The sequence below is a fragment of the Poeciliopsis prolifica genome, unplaced genomic scaffold, assembly GCF_027474105.1.
Source record: "Poeciliopsis prolifica strain line A6 unplaced genomic scaffold, Auburn_PproV2 SCAFFOLD041, whole genome shotgun sequence".
NCBI classification, from domain to species: Eukaryota; Metazoa; Chordata; class Actinopteri; order Cyprinodontiformes; family Poeciliidae; genus Poeciliopsis; species Poeciliopsis prolifica.
Genome location: NW_026562416.1, coordinates 2,305,001 through 2,322,959, shown reverse-complemented (window position 1 = coordinate 2,322,959; position 17,959 = coordinate 2,305,001). Strand labels below are relative to the sequence as shown.

Here is a 17,959-nt window from a genome sequence, read left to right as displayed (position 1 = left end):
CTCTAAAAGGTTACGACTGAGAAACCATAAAAAGTTTACATCGTTATGCTCCTGCAGTTTAAAGCTTTTTTTAATGAAATGCTGCAGAAAGTGACAAAGTGATCCAGGTGGATAAGAAAGTAGTGTGACATTTCCCCTCCTCTGCATGCTGCTGAGCATTGCCAGTCAGCTGGCTGAAAGAAAGCTCTTACACATCCTCCATTCTCAAGACAAAATATTTTTATTCATGAGAAACATAAATGACTAAAAGAGTTGCTTTAAACTCAAAAGTGGGTAAATACTCAAAAATTGTTTTTTCTGAAGTAAAAGTGAAAAGTGATCATTCAAGAAATTATGAAATGAACTTTTTTGCAAATCAATTTAATTTTGTTTGAAACTTTAACAAAAGCTGCATGTATCTGTCTGGTGAATTATTTAGTTAAAATAATTTGTCTTATCCAAAATTCAGTCAAATTACCAACAGTGGGTAAAATATCCAGAAAATTTACTTAGATAAGAGTAGCAATACTTCAAAATAAAGTTACTCAAATAAAAGTAAAACGCAGCCATCCGAGAAATTACCCAATTAAGGGTAAAACAGTATTTTTTTAAGAGTGAAAAGTGTAAGACTTTAGCAAGAACTACAGGTGTTTGTCTCTTTGTCTGGTGAATTTGTGGTTAAAACTAGTTTGTTCTTCATTTAATGAACTCGCACTTGGTGCAGCATCCAGAAATGTTACTCAAGTAAGAGTAGCGATACATCAAAACCAAAGTTTTGACTCACTTGCTGAGCGCAAGTGAGTCAAAATAAGACTAAATAAATATTTAAAGCCATAATATTCGTGATTCTTTTGGTGTGAGTTTCTGCTCCAAACATAAGCGGTGAGCTCATGTAAAACATTTATTTCTGTGAAGTGGTGATCGTTTCCCTCCAGGTTATAAAACTCTTAGTCTCACAGGAGCGCAAACCGACTTCCACCTAAAACTGTGTTTAGAAGTCGAAAGCAGAGGGCGCTGAACCCTCTTGTGGTCGTCCGCGCCGTGAAATGCTGAGAGGTTGAGTTCACAGCGAGGAGAGCAGGGGGGGTAAATCGCACCACTCGACCTCCCTCTCCTCACCCCCGGCCCCAAACCGTCCTCCCACCCCCGGGGTGATTGCAGGAACCTGCATCCCCATCCCATCTCATCCTTAAATTTGGAATCCGCCTGCAGCATCCTGATCCCCGGCTGCTGGAACTGAGGACGGTCACGCTCCCAGATTAGGGATTTCTGATGGGACAGCAGCTCAGCCCTGCAGCCGGGGTGTGTGTGTGTGGGTGTGTGCGTGCGTGCGTGTGTGTGTTCGTGTAGATGTGTGTGTGTGTGTTTCAGTTACAGTGTTGCCAGATCGGGTGGGTTTTGAAAACGTTTGGCTGGGGAAAAAAGCTGCTTTTTGCAGGTTGTTAACATTTAAAACCACAACATCTGGTGGGTTTTTTACAAAATAATTGTCAATAGTTGTTATTGAATCTCTAGAATCTGTTGAATGTGACGTCATCAATGGTTAGTCACATGTCACAATTATGAAACAGAAATCCCAGAGCAGCGTCATGATGTAAAGGGTATGAATGACTTTATGTAGAACTTCAGTTCTATGGTTCTATATGCACATAAAGTACATAGAGCTTACTGTGTGGCAGAAAAGCATCATGTACTATTATAGTTCATTATTTTACAATATGTACTATAGAAAAATATTTATTAGAAAAATTCATGTTTTTCTATAAAACATTCATTTTATTAGAAGTTGATATTTGGGTTGTTTTTGGGTCTTGGATGTGTTTTCACTGTTTTTGGCAGAAAACTGTCAGATCTTACAACCCTGCTCAGTGAGCGTCAGTGTTGCCAGATTGAGTTGTTTTGTTTGGGGAAAAAAAGCAGCTTTTTGCTGGTTGTTAGTTTCTTCTGCTTTTCACAACATTTGGTGGGCTTTTTAAACAGACAGTTCTTTGAAATGGTTGTCATTGTGTGGCAGAAAAGCACAAAAAAATGTAAAAATTTCAAAATATTGCTGCACAAAACTCCGGGGTCATTGTGTTCGCAGAGTGAAGTCCTCTGCAGTCCCTGTGGGATCTGGTTCTGGTCCGAATAGAATAAAGGACGACCAAAAATGTTGCAAATTGTCTAAATGTAGGCAATGACCTATTGGACACAAACTTTTTGTATGTATGATTGTATCTGGGGCTATTGTGATGAATTCATCAGAAGTTGAGATTGCCAGACAGTCAGGTCTGGCAACCCTGTTGAGTGAGCATCAGGGTTGCCAGATTGGCCATCTTTTGAACATGTTTTTATAAAGTTTTCAGAGAAAATTGTCAAATTGTCATTGTGTGGCAGAAAAGCATAAAACGTTTCAAGAAATGCTGTGATATTAAGTTGAGATTCAGTTTTCTTTTGTAAGGCACCATAAACAATTAATCAATTAAATGCACAATAAATTAAAATAAGCTCAATAATTTCCATTCTGATGATTAACGTTTCCTGAAGAGCTATTGTGTTTAGAGACTTAATAATCCATTTTATTTTTTTTATTTTGTTTTATTCTGGATATTTAAAGTATCTTCCAGTTCCAGTGTGGAGTGTTTGTCTTTGAGAGGGCAAACTTTCATTATTATACAATAAATTACTTTAAAATTGTCTCATGCAAGAGAATAATCAGTTATTGTAATCATTATCGGGAAAATGTATCATTTGGAAGAATTGGTCGTCGTCAGTCAGATCTGGCAACCCGGTTCAGGGAGAATTTTCATGCACTTTTGCAGCGTGCCCATGTTTTTGGAGTGAGATCGCTCTTTCATTTGCACTCTGAGGCTTCCTGAGCCGACGGTAAATAAAAGCCACCGCGCTTTGTCTCTTGACCTCTCCAAACCAGAAAGAGGAGGCAGCAATTTTCTAAGAAAAAAAACTAGGGGAGGGAGCGGGTGTTGGTGCGAGGCGGGGGCTGCAAGCAGCAACCGGCGGCCTCCGGCGTGCGCGGGTCTGGCTACCCCCTCTGAGGGGCCCCGATCGATACAAACTCAGAGCAATAAAGCTTTCCCCCTGTCATCTCCACAGAATACAAAGCAGAGCGGGGAAGGGAAGGACGGGGGGATGGAGGGAGGAGAGGAGGAGGAGGACGAGGCGCTGTTCCGCTAGCCACACCAATTTCCTAACCCCCTTTTTCACCTCCCTCGTCTTCTTTCTCCACCTTTCCTCCAAGCTCTCCACTTCTTCTTCTGCTTCCCTTCTTTATAATTAATGCCGTTTGAATAAATACGCTTAATAATTCATCGCTGTTATTTAAGGCGAGATTGACGGATTGACTGAAAGAAAGTGTAAGAGAGAAGCTGAGCAAAGATCACATGTGAGGGAAAAGGACAGGAGGAAGCAGGAGAGCAGCTCTGTGTGATGAAAGAGCCGGGTTTAAACAGACGTAGGGAGGAAGAGACGGATGGAGACGAGATCGGATCGACGGGCCGGGGTAAAGAGGTCAAATAAGTGCTCTGTTTAATTGGGAGCCAATTTAAGTCGAGTCCAATCGATAAAGCTGTAAACCCGGCCGTCTAATGGCCCGCAGCCCACTCTATAGATCACCGGACGTCCAGCTCTCCTCCTTTACATGTTTCTCTGCACCTGTGGAGCCGCACGCGTTGGCCTGACACCAGCACTAGTTTTGCTGGACGATCAATTGTCCCAGAAGTTAATGTGATAAATGATGATAATGTTTTGAGACCATTTTCAACTAATAATGGCATTTTAATGCAATTACACCCACTCAAAGATCAATAAACTTTAAATTAAATCAAACGTTTAACACTGGAACTGAAAATGTCCAAAATAGATAAACAAAGCGACAAATAAAAGGAATTATGGAGTCTCGGGTGTCACAGTTATTCTTCATAAAAGGGCTGGTTGAGACCAAAACTCCAGTTTCTGTTAGAGAGAAAACCGATAAATAACGCAAATGGAAATTGTTGGCCTTGTTTTAATTTATCATGTCAGTAATTGATTTATTGCATCTGATCCGCAACAAAACCCGGCATGAGGAAAGCCGGCATGAAGAAAGCCGGCCCGGCTTCACACTGCTGGGATTTTCCGCCTCAATCCAAATAGTTGGAACATAAATATCCGGCGGTCACATGACAACCTCATAAGCCCAGATTGAAAAATAATGCGATCTTCTCTTTGGGGCGGAGGAAATTCTGCGCTCCTTGGGGGTTCCGCTGTTCGTCTTATTTCAGTCCTGAAATTAAAAAACAATTCACTCATTTCATGCAAAACATTTTTAATTCAACTGTTTCTTCCTGCTTCGGTTCCTGAATCGCAGGTTTTCCGTCGAGGCCTCTGCTTTTCTCAGACCGCCGTCTCGTTTTTCGGCCATCTCTCTGTCCGCCCCGTCGTTTCTTTTTGTCATTTACTCTGTTGCACACAATCTGCCCCCTCCCTCCTCATCCAATCGCTCACACTCGGCCCATCAAGGCGAGGCTGTGTGTCTTTGTTAGTCCAATTGTCACCATCTCCTCCTTTCCTGCTATTTCCTGCGAGGACGCTCCGTCACGCTGCTGCTCTCTGTTCCACGCTCTCATTTTGGCCACATTTTCCCCCACATTTGCTCAATCCAGATGTCTTTCTTTGTATTTTGGTTATTTGTTGATTATTTTCCTTTGAATTTCCCTTAAGCAGACATTTTGTTTTGTTTGTCTCTTCTTGTTTCTGTTTTTTGAAAACAATTCTGGTCTCTCTGCGCCTGCCATTTTTCTCCAAAGTTTACGCCCTTCTACTCCAGCATCCCAGCCTCCATCTTTGCACCTCAACGCTGAGATTCTGGAGGAAGAAGGAAGTACACCACAGTGGCCATTTCCTTCTTCCCCTTGTCCTCCCTCCCGTTCTTTCTGTGTTTTTATCCCTCCATCCCTGCGTTGTGCTCCTCGGGGAGGGCAGTAATAATGGTGGAGAGAAGGAGAGAGGGAGGGAGGTGCGATTATTGTCTTGTCGGGAGTCAGAGGAATCGATCGGCACAGAAATATGTGGTGCGAGAAAGAGGTACTGTATCGGATATAATAAACACTCTGGAGACATATTCAAGAAGGCGCCCGTGCACGCTGACGTGCACACATTGAAGATGCACGTGTGCACAGAACACAACACATTCAGTTCTTCTCCAATTGTGCATAAAAAAGAAAGAAACTCCTCCACAAATCAGTGTCCAAACATGAGTTTACTCATTCACTCCTCGGCAGCTGCTTCTGTTTGCAGCTGATGCATACTGAGGAGGAGGAGGAGGACGTCAATATTTAGGTGTAGAAGACGTCCTCGGCTACTCAGCAGGAACATTTTCATGCAGATCAGAGATGGAAACTGATCATATTTTCAGTTTCTTTCAGGTCTGACCTGCCTTTTCTGTTGGTTCTCTTATGATTTTGATGCATAAAAGTGAAAGGAAAATGTCCCGTCTGGTTCTTGATCAAAGCATGTGTCACTAACCTTTCTCTGCTTTGTTTTGTTGGTTGGTTCCAGTTTATAGACTGGAAATCTGGTTTATTACGTCCCAAAATATGTCAGATTTTTCAGCGTTTGACTGTTTGGTTCGTTTTTAGCCTTTACCTGAGTGGTTGTTCTGTTGTCCTCCGTTATGTCAGAAAACAGAGTCAGAGTGTTTCATTAACCCTAAACTCTTGCTTTCTGCAAACTGAGGAGACGCATGTCACCTGAAAAACAAATTTGAAACAGCGTGTAGTCCTGCGCTGATGTGAGAGCAGCAGGCATTAGCATGCAGGACTTAGTTTGCTCCACTTTGGCACCTGCAGGGCAGAGAAACATGCTTATTCTTAATGATTAACACTCTCACAGGTGCACACACAACTGAGCAGAAGCCCTGTTCACACACACACACACACACACACACACACACACACACACACACACCCCGATCTTACACTGCTGTTGCCTGGCAACGGGTCCATGTGTCCTGCGTTCGCTCTGTCCAGCGGCGCTGCGACCGCCGCCGTTGACCACTGCTGCAGGGGAAAGACGAGTGGTGAGGGACGGACAGTCGGAGGCGGAGAGAGACGCTAACTTTGGCTGTAATGATATAAACGCTTCTCAGAGGCGGAAATAATCCCGTTTACCTCGACGCCGAAGCCTGATGGCGAAACCCGAAACTCCTCTGTCAAAGTAACGGCAGGACAGAGACGGATCCAAAAAACAGAAACATCTCCAGGAAACTCATGGAAGCAGGTTTAAATTGCTCTAAAGCACCTAAACAAAGTTTCAGTTCAGGGTTTAATTAGAAAAAATGTTTTCAACTAACTTAAAATGTTTATGTTTTATGCAAAATTTTATTTTCTTAAGGAAATTATATAAAATCTGTTTCTTTTTATGTATATCCTACAAGCTTTTACATTTTCACTCGTCAGGAAAAGACATTTCAAAATGAGGAATCAAACCAGCAACCTTCTGCAACAGCATTTGGCTTTAAAGTTGCACTTTTGGTTTTATAAACAAACTAAAACTTCACGTCTTCCACAAAAATATAACTCAATAAGTTATTGCTGAAGGATAATTTAAATGTTTGGACGGGTTAGAAGAGACTGAAGATGATGTAAAATAGCTGATTTTTAATTTATTGGGGCAAAGAACAAATAATAGAAACCAAAAGCCAGTGATAATCCTGCAGAAACAGATGAGATTACAAACAGTTTGTTAATCTAGATTACAGTTCAACTAAATCAGACACCCTTCCCTGACACTAACAAGCTACAAACCTTTCATTGTTTCAAACTTCTGGCTTTGCATTTAAGAATAAAAATGCTAAACTGGGCGTCTGTTTTAGAGCAAACTGATTAATTCAAGTGCAGTTATTCCAGTTAATTCAGAAAAAGGGCCAGACAAAAGAATACTATCTTTTTTTGTCAGGAATGCAAAACATTTTTATCCAGTTTTGCAAACTCTGGCTTTTTCATGATAATCAGAAACCACCACTGTAAAAACAAAATGTCAGTTAATTTACGGTTCTCTAGTCAAAGTTTGTCTGCTTCCTGATTTACTGACCAAATATAAAATGCTTTTCATAGATGTGAAACTTATAGGTCCTTTTAAAGGCAGCTGAAGGGATTTTTAATTAAAACACAGCTTAACAAAGATCAAAAGCTTGAAAATGTTCTTTATTATTTAGCGAGAAATTACATTTAATTTGCTTTCTGTTATGAACGTCATTTACTTTTTAATTTTAGATTTTCTTCTTTATCAAATGCAAGACTGTTGTTAAAAAAAATGTTTGAAATGGATCAAAACAATTAATTTAATCTTTCTCTTATTCAGAGAGATTTGTTTGATGCAAACAGAACTTTTCTTTAGAAAAAAATTGAAAATGGAAAGATTTTCTTTTCAAATTCCTATAAAAGTTTCATTTAAACAAATTAAAATCCTAATTTTATCTCAACATTAAATAAAACAGTGACTTAAACAGTGATATTGATTTTGGTATTTTTCTGCGCTGAATGTCGGGTGGGGGGGCAGACAGGTGGAAAAAAGGGAGGCAGGTTGTGTGTGTGAAGCGTGAGCTGGCAGAGACCATGTGCCTGACCTTTGACCTCCACACGCCAAGCAGCTCCGACCTCCCCTCCCCTTTCCAGTCCACACACAAGAACCCACGCGCCGTCTGTCACCGGCCCCTGACAGGCGTGACCGAGGTGGGGAGTTTAGGACCCCCTGCAGCCATTTTTACCCCCCACCCATTGACTGCCCCCCAACAGCACACTGGCCATCAATGCAACGGGGCAAATGCATTACTGCAAACTAATGACACTGAGAAAATAATTATTATTTTCTCAATAATTAAGAAAATATTGTTTACCAGAAATAATTAAAAACTGTAAATAATGGGGGGAAACTATAAATAACTGGAACTACATTGTTTATAAAACTAAAATATACTGAAATTATAGATATAATATCCTTTGTTTTTTAGATTATCAGTCTATTCTAACTGATGTGAAATGTATTTGTTTCTTTTCAGCCGTTGCCAAATTATGGCGTTCCATAAGCCATAAAATGGCAGCAGCAAAAGTTGGGAAAAAGTCAGTTTAATTGAACAGATTTTTTTTTTTAAATAGCATCTTCTGTTGAGTTTTCAAACACTGACTGTACAGTTGACATTAAGATTTTTCCAACAGTGGCAGGCTCCACTAAAGCTATAAAAAAAAAAAGATCGTTTTTGGGTGTAATATTGCGTTTGTATTATTCAGTGTTATTAAAAAAAAAATTTAAAATCGCGCGAGGTTTTTGCTCTTTGGGGCCCCCTGGTGGTGTGGGGGCTTTAAGGATAAACCTCGGACCGGCTCTGAAATTATGCAATTTGACATTTCGAAAATGGAAACACTCCAATTTTGAAAAAACATTGAATTTTGATTAAAAAGTTTTGGCTGAGGTGTTTGTTTGTTTGTTTTGGGGTTGTTGTTTTTTTTTTGTTGTTGTTGTTGTCAGAATCAAAATTAGTGTATTTCACAAACTGCAGTGTAAGCACTTTGTCCACATCACGAGTCACATGATCACAACGGATGTTGAAGACGACAGGAAGTAGCTGGAGCATCATGGTGGTTCATGTTTTTTAATGACTCATTGCATGAACAATCTCATGACTTTAATTATTAAATGGAAATAGGCTACTGTAATTGCAAATTTGTTTTTTCAACATTAGCAGACAACCACCGGCTGTTTTTGAGTTTTGTAAATTATATATTGAAAGAAACTGAATTTTTTTTTAAAAACACACATTTTGCCTGATTTTATTAATTTGCAGTTATGACATTTATATAAATTATTTTCATTTTGGTTCTTAAAATACCAACATTTTTACATCACTTGATATTTTGGATCATCTAATCAATTTTTTATGGCTAAATTGAGTATCTCTGCTTGAGTCTAGTCATCTCCAGTTCAGACCAGAAACGGATCAAAATCTGTAAAATAAAGTTTTAAAGAGGTTCCAGTAAAACCTGAGCACAGTACATCAGGAATGAATCATGAATGATGCAGATGAACAGATGAGGCTGGATTTTTTCACAAAATGGGAGAGAAAAATGATCCAGGAAGGATGAAATTAATTTAGTGGATTCTTCTGTTTGTGTGCAGAAAAAAGGTCCAGAAAAAATCCCATATTTGTGGTCAAAATAAATACTTTTTTGTTTAAATCCTTCACTGATGGAAATAGCTGAATCATAAAATCTAGAATATTCCATTCTGTAAGATGTTTTTGCTTTTTTGTTTTGTTTTTTGTCATCGTTGGAGATTTTTATATTTCTCCCATAAACTGAAAACTTCCAGTCTCCTGAGATGTAATTTTATTCTGTGTTCGCTGTAAGTGGGTGTCTGAATGACAAATGAGTTCAGTTGTGCTAATTAATTTTAGTATTTAAATATTGTCTTTTAATTGTTAAAAAAAGAAAGAAAAAGAATAAATAACTGATTGTGAATTTTTTCTGCTTCCTTAGATCTCATTTTAAAAAGTTAAAGTCCTCTATTTGATATTTTAGTTTTTGTTTTAAGTCAGAAATGTTATATCTTTATATCAGAATTTGTAATTAAAATTTCCCTTTACTACGAGCTTTTTGCTTTTTGCTCGTCTGCGTTCTGTTTGTTCGCTCCGAATGCAAAGACAGTGCTGCCACCTTCTGGTCTGATTGTGCAACTGCAGACTTCAAACTTTCACCTCGTTAAGCTGCTTTTGCATTTATTTCTAAAATGTAAATTAAATACTGAAATTTATTTGAGGTTGATGTAAATATGTATTTTGTCATTCATTTAACTTCAAAGGAGCAAAAAATAAATAAAAAGAGAAACGATTGGATTTAATTTATATAATTACGCCCTTGAATTTATTTATTTTTTTAAACCTTGTACTTCTCTCTAACACTGACCATGACATTGTAGCACATAACGTACAAAACTCACACTGGACTTTTAGAATATTTGCAACTGGTTGTAATTTCTCTAAGTTAACATGTTTATTTTTCTGTCCATAATAGAAATATGAAGTTTTTTTATTTTAAAATTAATACTACTATAGATCATTCATGCTTATTTCTATTTTTATAAGTATTTAGTTCAATCATTTCTAGTTATCTGCTAATAGACTGAACATCTAACCTCCTTCTAATTGCATTTTAACTTTTTCAATATAAAATAAATAAAATGATGCATATTTAAAAGTGTAGGATAAACAAAAGGTTAGAGAAAAGATCCACTTTATCTGGGATGGCGGTACTGACTAATGTCTGGTGCTCAGCTAAGCGGTTTCAGCTTTTCTTCCATGTCCAATTACTTCTGCAATCCCAGATGTGACCACAAATAGAAAGAAGAGAGAGCTTTATTAGGAAAGTTTCCTGCCAGGAAAACTTTCTTCTTAAACCTCCCCCTGCTTTCATGCAGCAGCTTCAGCACATTTACTCACAGCTATTTCTGGAGCAGTTTTTGGCTGCAATTCAGTAGTGGAGGCACTGATTTCAGAGAAACTCTGATTATAATTGGATGAAAAAGCACAAGATAAAGCTTAAAGCTTATAGGAGTCAGTTGCATGAACGCTTGCTTGTGGACACTTTGGAGAAACTGCTGGAAGACACTCAGTAATTTAAGTCTGTTTTTACAATAAAAATAATAATAAATTGTGCAAAACATGGTTTTGTGTTGGATTTACATAATTTTGACACAAAGTGCTTCCATGTATGTCTAAAAAATATAAAAATGTTAAATTTTTATTTTTTAAATCCATCCAGTTTCAAAATGTTAAAAAAATGTTTTTATTTGGTATTTGTTTTTATTTTGTGTGTGTTTTTGTAATGCTGACTCCTGTGTGTGTGTGTGTGTGTGTGCGTGCGTGTGCGTGTGTGTGTGCGTGCGTGTGCGTGTGTGTGTGCGTGTGTGTGTGTGTGTGTGTGTGTGCGTGCGTGTGCGTGTGTGTGTGCGTGTGCGTGCGTGTGTGTGTGCGTGTGTGTGTGCGTGCGTGCGTGTGCGTGTGTGTGTGCGTGTGCGTGCGTGTGCGTGCATGCGCGTGTGTGCGTGCGTGTGCGTGCGTGTGTGTGCGTTTGTGTGCGTGCGTGTGTGTGCGTGAGTGTGTGTGCGTGCGTTTGTGTGTGTGTGTGTGCGTGTGCGTGCGTGTGTGGGGTGTGTGTGTGTGTGTGCGTGTGTGTGCGTGCGTGTGCGTGTGTGTGTGCGTGTGCGTGTGTGTGTGTGTGTGTGTGTGTGTGTGTGTGTGTGTGTGTGTGTGTGCGCGTGTGTGTGCGTGCGTGTGCGTGTGTGTGTGCGTGCGTGTGCGTGTGTGTGTGCGTGTGTGTGCGTGTGTGTGTGTGTGTGTGTGTGTGTGTGTGTGTGTGTTTCTGCAGATATCAGGATGTCCAAAGCACCAGGGGAGGAGAAACCTGGAGCTGAATATCCAGGCGACGGTTCAGGTACAAATAAACCATCTATCCTTGATGAATTTAAAATGTTTGAGGTTGTTCATCCGATGCCGCTGCTTATTTTTAGTACAAAGACTTTTATTATGTCACTCAAAAACAAAAACAACAATGCAAACAATTACTACTGGATGAAAACAGCATGACTGGTTGTGAAGGATCTCCTGTAGCAGTCTGTATTGCAGTGATTCTGTAAAAGCTTCTGACTGAAAACGTTGTTTTTGTACAACTGTGATGAAGAAGGATTTTCCTTAAAGTTCATTTTATGGAGAATGCTTCATTAAATACATCCAATTTTTGGGAAAAAAGAAAAGTCTGCAGGATTTCTTCTTTTTTTTACTTTTTCTAATTATAAATACTTTTGAGAAAACAGAAAATTTTGCTTTTCTACAGATTTTTGCATTTTTTGGAGAATCTTTTAATGGGTTCTGGAGATGATGGCAGCAAAAAACTGCCAGTAATATCTCAAAAAATGAGGCTTTCATCTCCATATTGAAAATAAAAAACCAGGATAAAAACACAGTTTATGAAAAAAGTGAACAGTTTTAGTTTTAAAGGTGTGTCCTTTAATAAATAAAAGCAGATATAAATTAGCCTCCAAATGCATTTAAATTAATTAAAGTAGAAAGTATTTAAATTGATTAATATATGATTCAGATAGCATTATGATCATGTATATTTTTGTGTTTTTCAGACTCTGACAGAAACAGTCCTGATGACCAGGTTGGTTTTTAAAATGTCATATTATTAAATCCGACCACTTCCGAAATATCTGAACTTTTGATGTGCAATTTAAAAATCTTCCTATAAAGTGAAATTTATCATTTTTATTTATAAAATCATGAACCTCGTGTTTTTGATTTTATTTACGGGGTTTTTATGTCTGCTTGAAATCTTTGACTTCTGTCTAGAAGTCCTTGAAAAAGTTGAATATTCAAACTGTAAGTGTTATTATCAGACATTTAAAGATGACAAAAAATCTTATTCATGTGTTTTTGGTTTTTTTTCTCACAATATGAAGTTAAATCAAACCAAGATTTCCTTGTTTTATGATATTTCAAATTACAAATACCAGACAACTAAGTTAATTTTTAGTTTTTAAGCTGTTAATAGCAGTAGTAAATCATGTAATGAATTGAATCTGCGTTTGTTTAGTTCATTTGTATTGTTTTGGTGTTGGAAAAGTTTGAAAACTTATATTAAAATGTTTTGAAATCATTTTTCTGTGAGAAGTGTATGAACACTTTATGTAATAAAATTATGGAAAATGTTTATTCAATCTGCACATTCAAAGATTTGGAGCAGTTTAATCAAATACCAAAAGTTAAGCTTTTTTTCAAAGTGCTTGTTTCAATAAGAAATTGCAGAACCATTGAAAGATTTGGCAGAAAAGTTTGTAAAAGTGAAATGTTTGAATGTGAATGTGTGTTTTATTTCCAGCTGGAGGTCCAGAAGATGAGAAGCAGCCCTTACAGCCTTTCACCCACAGCAGCAGGCAACAAGGTAAACGCCTGATTCTGTTCAGTCGGTTTAACAATAAAATAATCAGCAGAAAGAAACTAAAGTTATTATAGAATTGATCTGCTTGTTAAATCTTTCTTTAATGTCTGAGACATGAGAACCATGTTGAGTTTCTGTCAGGGGGGAAACGGGGTGAATAACGACAGCAGAGAGCAAAAAGGATGGAGGATGACTGGCAGGAAGCAGCAGCTGGAGGTCAGAGGTCAGCAGCTTGAGGAGAGGTTGACTGAAAAAGGATTCTGTTAACAGAAGAGAGAAAAAGCGAGAGACAAGAGAAAGAAGAGAGAGAGTTTGGAAACTTTCCCTTCAAACAAACAAAATTTAACCTGGAAACTATCCATCCATCCATCCATCCATCCATCCATTAATCCATCCATCCATTAATCCATCCATCCATTCATCCATTCATCCATCCATCCATCCATCCATTAATCCATCCATCCATTCATCCATCCATCCATCCATCCATTAATCCATCCATTCATCCATCCATTAATCCATCCATCCATCCATTAATCCATCCATCCATCCATCCATTAATCCATCCATCCATCCATCCATCCATTAATCCATCCATCCATTCATCCATTAATCCATCCATCCATTCATCCATTCATCCATCCATCCATCCATCCATTAATCCATCCATCCATTCATCCATCCATCCATTAATCCATCCATCCATTAATCCATCCATCCATTCATCCATTCATCCATCCATCCATCCATCCATTAATCCATCCATCCATTCATCCATCCATCCATCCATCCATTAATCCATCCATTCATCCATCCATTAATCCATCCATCCATTAATCCATCCATCCATTCATCCATCCATCCATCCATCCATTAATCCATCCATCCATTCATCCATCCATCCATCCATCCATTAATCCATCCATTCATCCATCCATTAATCCATCCATCCATCCATTAATCCATCCATCCATCCATCCATTCATCCATCCATCCATCCATCCATCCATTAATCCATCCATCCATTCATCCATTAATCCATCCATCCATTAATCCATCCATCCATCCATCCATTAATCCATCCATCCATTCATCCATCCATCCATCCATCCATTAATCCATCCATTCATCCATCCATTAATCCATCCATCCATCCATTAATCCATCCATCCATCCATTCATCCATCCATCCATCCATCCATTGATCCATGTTGACGCTGCCATCTTTAAAGGGCTGGAAATGCCGGGTAGTGACGGAGGAAAAACAACACAGCCTTTAGCTTCATTTGGCCTGAGTGCAGTGCAGTGCTGTGCGGTGCAGCCTGTGGCCTTTTATTAACAGATTTCACACACCTGTGTAACTCCCCGCCCACAACAGGTAATCAGCAAGAACATCAACAAGATTCAACACCCCCACTTGTTCTTATGCTGACATAATACATTTACATGTCATTGCTTTACATTTACATACCAAAAATAAAACATGCAAATTTATCCATTCTCATTTTAGTTACAGGCTTTGTTAAAATATCAGCCACCATTTCTGTTGTTGGACAGTAAGACAGAGTTATTTTTCCATCACAAAGTGCAGACCGAATAAAGTGATACCGAATATCAATGTGTTTGCACCTTTGACGATAGACCGGACTTTTAGAAAGAGCAATTGCACCTTGATTGTCCTCAAAAACAGTCACAGGTGTATATTCACATCCAAAGTCCATTCCATTCATTAGATTCACAAGATAGATACTTTCCTGTGTAGCAGCAGCCAAAGCAATATATTCAGCTTCACATGTAGACAAAGAAACTGTGGGTTGCTTTTTAGACTTCCAGGAAATAATGGGTCCAGTTTCAGATAGACTAAAACAGTAACCAGTCATACTTCGTCTGTCCTTCTGGTCTCCTGCCCAGTCTGCATCACAGAATGCCACAAGTTTAAGATTTTGTTCATTTTTCTTGAAGCATAATTCCTGATTTAGTGTACATTTCAAATACCTCAATACATGCTTTGCTGCAACCCAATGTTGTTCTCTTGGTTCAGACAAGTATTGTGACAACTTACTGACAATAAAACTCAAATCTGGTCTAGTGCTCATCATTACATAGATCAAACTTCCCACTACTTCACGATATCTTTTATGATCAGCAGGTTGACCTTCACTGTCAAACTTCATTTTATTTTCACAGGGAGTTGACCTTGGTTTGCAGTTAGTCATGCCAAACCTCTCCAATATTTTTATAATGTATCTTTTTGGTTCATTTTTACTTGACCATAGTTCTGTGTAAAATCAATCCCTAGAAAATATTTCAGTTTCCCAAGATCTTTAATTTTAAACTTAGCAGCCAACATTTTCTTCACACTTTTGAGTATTTGATCATTACTAGCTGCAATAATAAGGTCATCAACCCAAATAATCAAGATCACTCTCTCATGTTCATTTCTTTACTGTAAACACAATAGTCAGCAGGGTTCTGCACAAAGTCATTTTCAATAAGGAAATCATGTAACATTTTATTCCAATTTCGTCCTGACTGTTTCAGACCATAAAGTGACTTGTTAAGCTTACAGACTAATTTTTCTCCTGTCTCTGTTACCACCTCAAATCCTTCGGGTTGTTCTAAAAATATCTCACAATCGATAGGGGCGTGTAAATATGCCGTTTTGACATCCATTTGGTGCAATTCCAAATCATATTGAGCAGCAAGCTGCATCAGAACACGCACAGATGTCATATCAGCAGTCGGAGAAAAAGTCTCATTATAATCAATACCAGCAACCTGACTATAGCCTTTTGCTACGTATCTAGCCTTATAAAGGGTCTCCACAGGATTTTCTTTAATATTAAATACCCATCTACCCCCCACTGCTTGCTTACCTTCAGGTAATGTAGTTAGGGTGTAAGTATTATTCTCTATCAAAGAATCCATTTCATCCTTCATAGCTTTAGCCCATAGTTGTGATTGTGGTGATCTCATAGCTTCTTCCACTGTCTTAGGCACATCACATGCAAGCCTATAACAATAGTCAATGTTCATGTGTGCTTGATCATCCTGACATTTCATTTCATAATCCTGATCTGTGTAATACTTAGGAGGTCTCCTGTCTCTCTTAGGATAACGTGCACCAGGGTTACCTCCACTTTGATCTAAGTTCTCATCTTTATCACAAGACTCAGATTTCACCTCTTGTGAGATAACTGTTCTCAAATCTGGTTGTAATTGCACACTTTCAACTTTCTTCTTGAGTAAAATATTCTCATTTATGTCATCGTCAGTCTGAGTGTCACATTCATAGGTACTTTTTGTGGTAAACTTTACCAGCCTGTTCTTAAGTACTCGTCCTGTATTTGGATAAAAGATTAGATATGCAGGACTATTTTTGTCATAACCAACAAAAATTCCTTTTTCACAACGTGGATCCAACTTTTTCTTGTCATATTTATATGCATAACATTCAGATCCAAAAGTTCTCATTTTTGAAAGGTCTGGTTTCTTTCCAGTTAACATGTAATATGGAGTCTGCTCAACACGTCTGTTGTAACATCTATTACGGATAATAGCAGCCGTCTGAACTGCATATGTCCATAAATTTTTAGGCAGATTACTCTCAATTAGCATGCATCTTGCCATTTCAAAAATAGTTCTCCATGTTCTCTCAGCTGACCCATTCTGATGGGGAGAATAAGGGGCTGAAGTTTCATGTCTAATGGCATTTTGACTTAGCAATGATTGGAACTCTCTGGACATAAATTCAGTTCCATTATCAGATCTTATACATTTAATTTTTCCATGAGGTGCCACATCTGCAATAAACTTCTCTGTTCCCTTAACAGTATCACTCTTAGCTTTCAGAAAATAGGTAAAGATAGCACCTGAAAAATCATCTGTAAAAGCCAAGGTATATCTAAACCCATCTTTAGCAGCTGGTTCTATTGGTCCAGCCAGATCTGCATGTACAAGATCTAATGCACATTTAGCTTTTTCATCAGGATCTCTATTTCTGGTCTGAGCAAATTTACCTTTTATGCATACTTCACATTTCAGATCAGGTTTTTCACTTTTACCTCTAATTTTCATTCCATCTACAACACTTTCTAACTTCGACACATCATCATAGTTACAGTGACCTAAAATTTCATGCCACGTTTGGATGTCATAGCAGCCATTGCACTTATCAACATCATCTGCAACAGTATTTAAATAAAACATTCTATCATAAACATCAATATCAAAAACCGTACCATTTTATGGATGAGCCTGTTCTGTCCATCTTTGAAGATGACTGTCGCTCCTTGGGCAGTTGCGGCTTTAACCGAAAAGATGTCCTGAGAAAATGATGGCACGTATAAAGTGTCCTTTAACATTATCTCTACAATTCGGCCGTTGCTGTCTCTCAAATGAACTCTGGCGGTGCCCTTCTTCAGCGCGATGCCCTTGGTCCTCACGCCGTCAGCCAACTCCAAAATATGGCTCTGAGGCTTAAAAGTCAAGTCGAAATCCTTGAATTTAGCAGCGTCTGTCACAATGTGCTTTGTTGCACCCGAGTCGACCATGAGGCCCTTCACCTTCATGCCATTGATCTGGGCATCAGCGATCTGCTTCACCTTGAAAGCGAATGTATGGTCCTCCTCATCCATTGCTTGCTTGATCTTGTCTCTCCTTTTCCGCCGACAATTTGCGTCCTTATGCGTGGCGCTCTTGCAAAAACTACACCACTGTTTCGGCTCTCTGCGCTCGCCCGAGGTTGAAGAACAATCCAGGGCTTTGTGCCCCCTCTGGCCGCAGTTGTAACAGGTGAGTTTCATACTCCAATTGTCTCTTCCTTTAACTTTCATCACGCTATCTTCCGCTGAGCCAGCAACACACAACATCTCTGTGCTCTCATAGCTTCTTAGCTTCGTTTTAAATTGGGAAAAAGTTAACTCTTCATCACTCTGTGTAACATAAACAGAGAATGGTTTAAACTCATCAGGCAGGCCTTTTAAATCATTGCCGTCAGCAGGCCATCACTT

General features: G+C 38.7%; 1 protein-coding gene across 1 annotated transcript in view; it reads left to right on the top strand.

Annotated features, from left to right (window-relative positions):
* The window catches only part of LOC129375910 (POU domain, class 2, transcription factor 2), a 69,439-nt gene that overhangs the window by 39,835 nt on the left and 11,645 nt on the right, over window positions 1–17,959 (top strand). Inside the window, exons 2-4 of the mRNA XM_055055281.1 lie at window positions 11,376–11,441; window positions 12,142–12,170; window positions 12,888–12,950. Of these exons, the coding sequence (XP_054911256.1) occupies window positions 11,376–11,441; window positions 12,142–12,170; window positions 12,888–12,950 (158 nt within the window). The remainder of the gene's footprint in view (window positions 1–11,375; window positions 11,442–12,141; window positions 12,171–12,887; window positions 12,951–17,959) is intronic.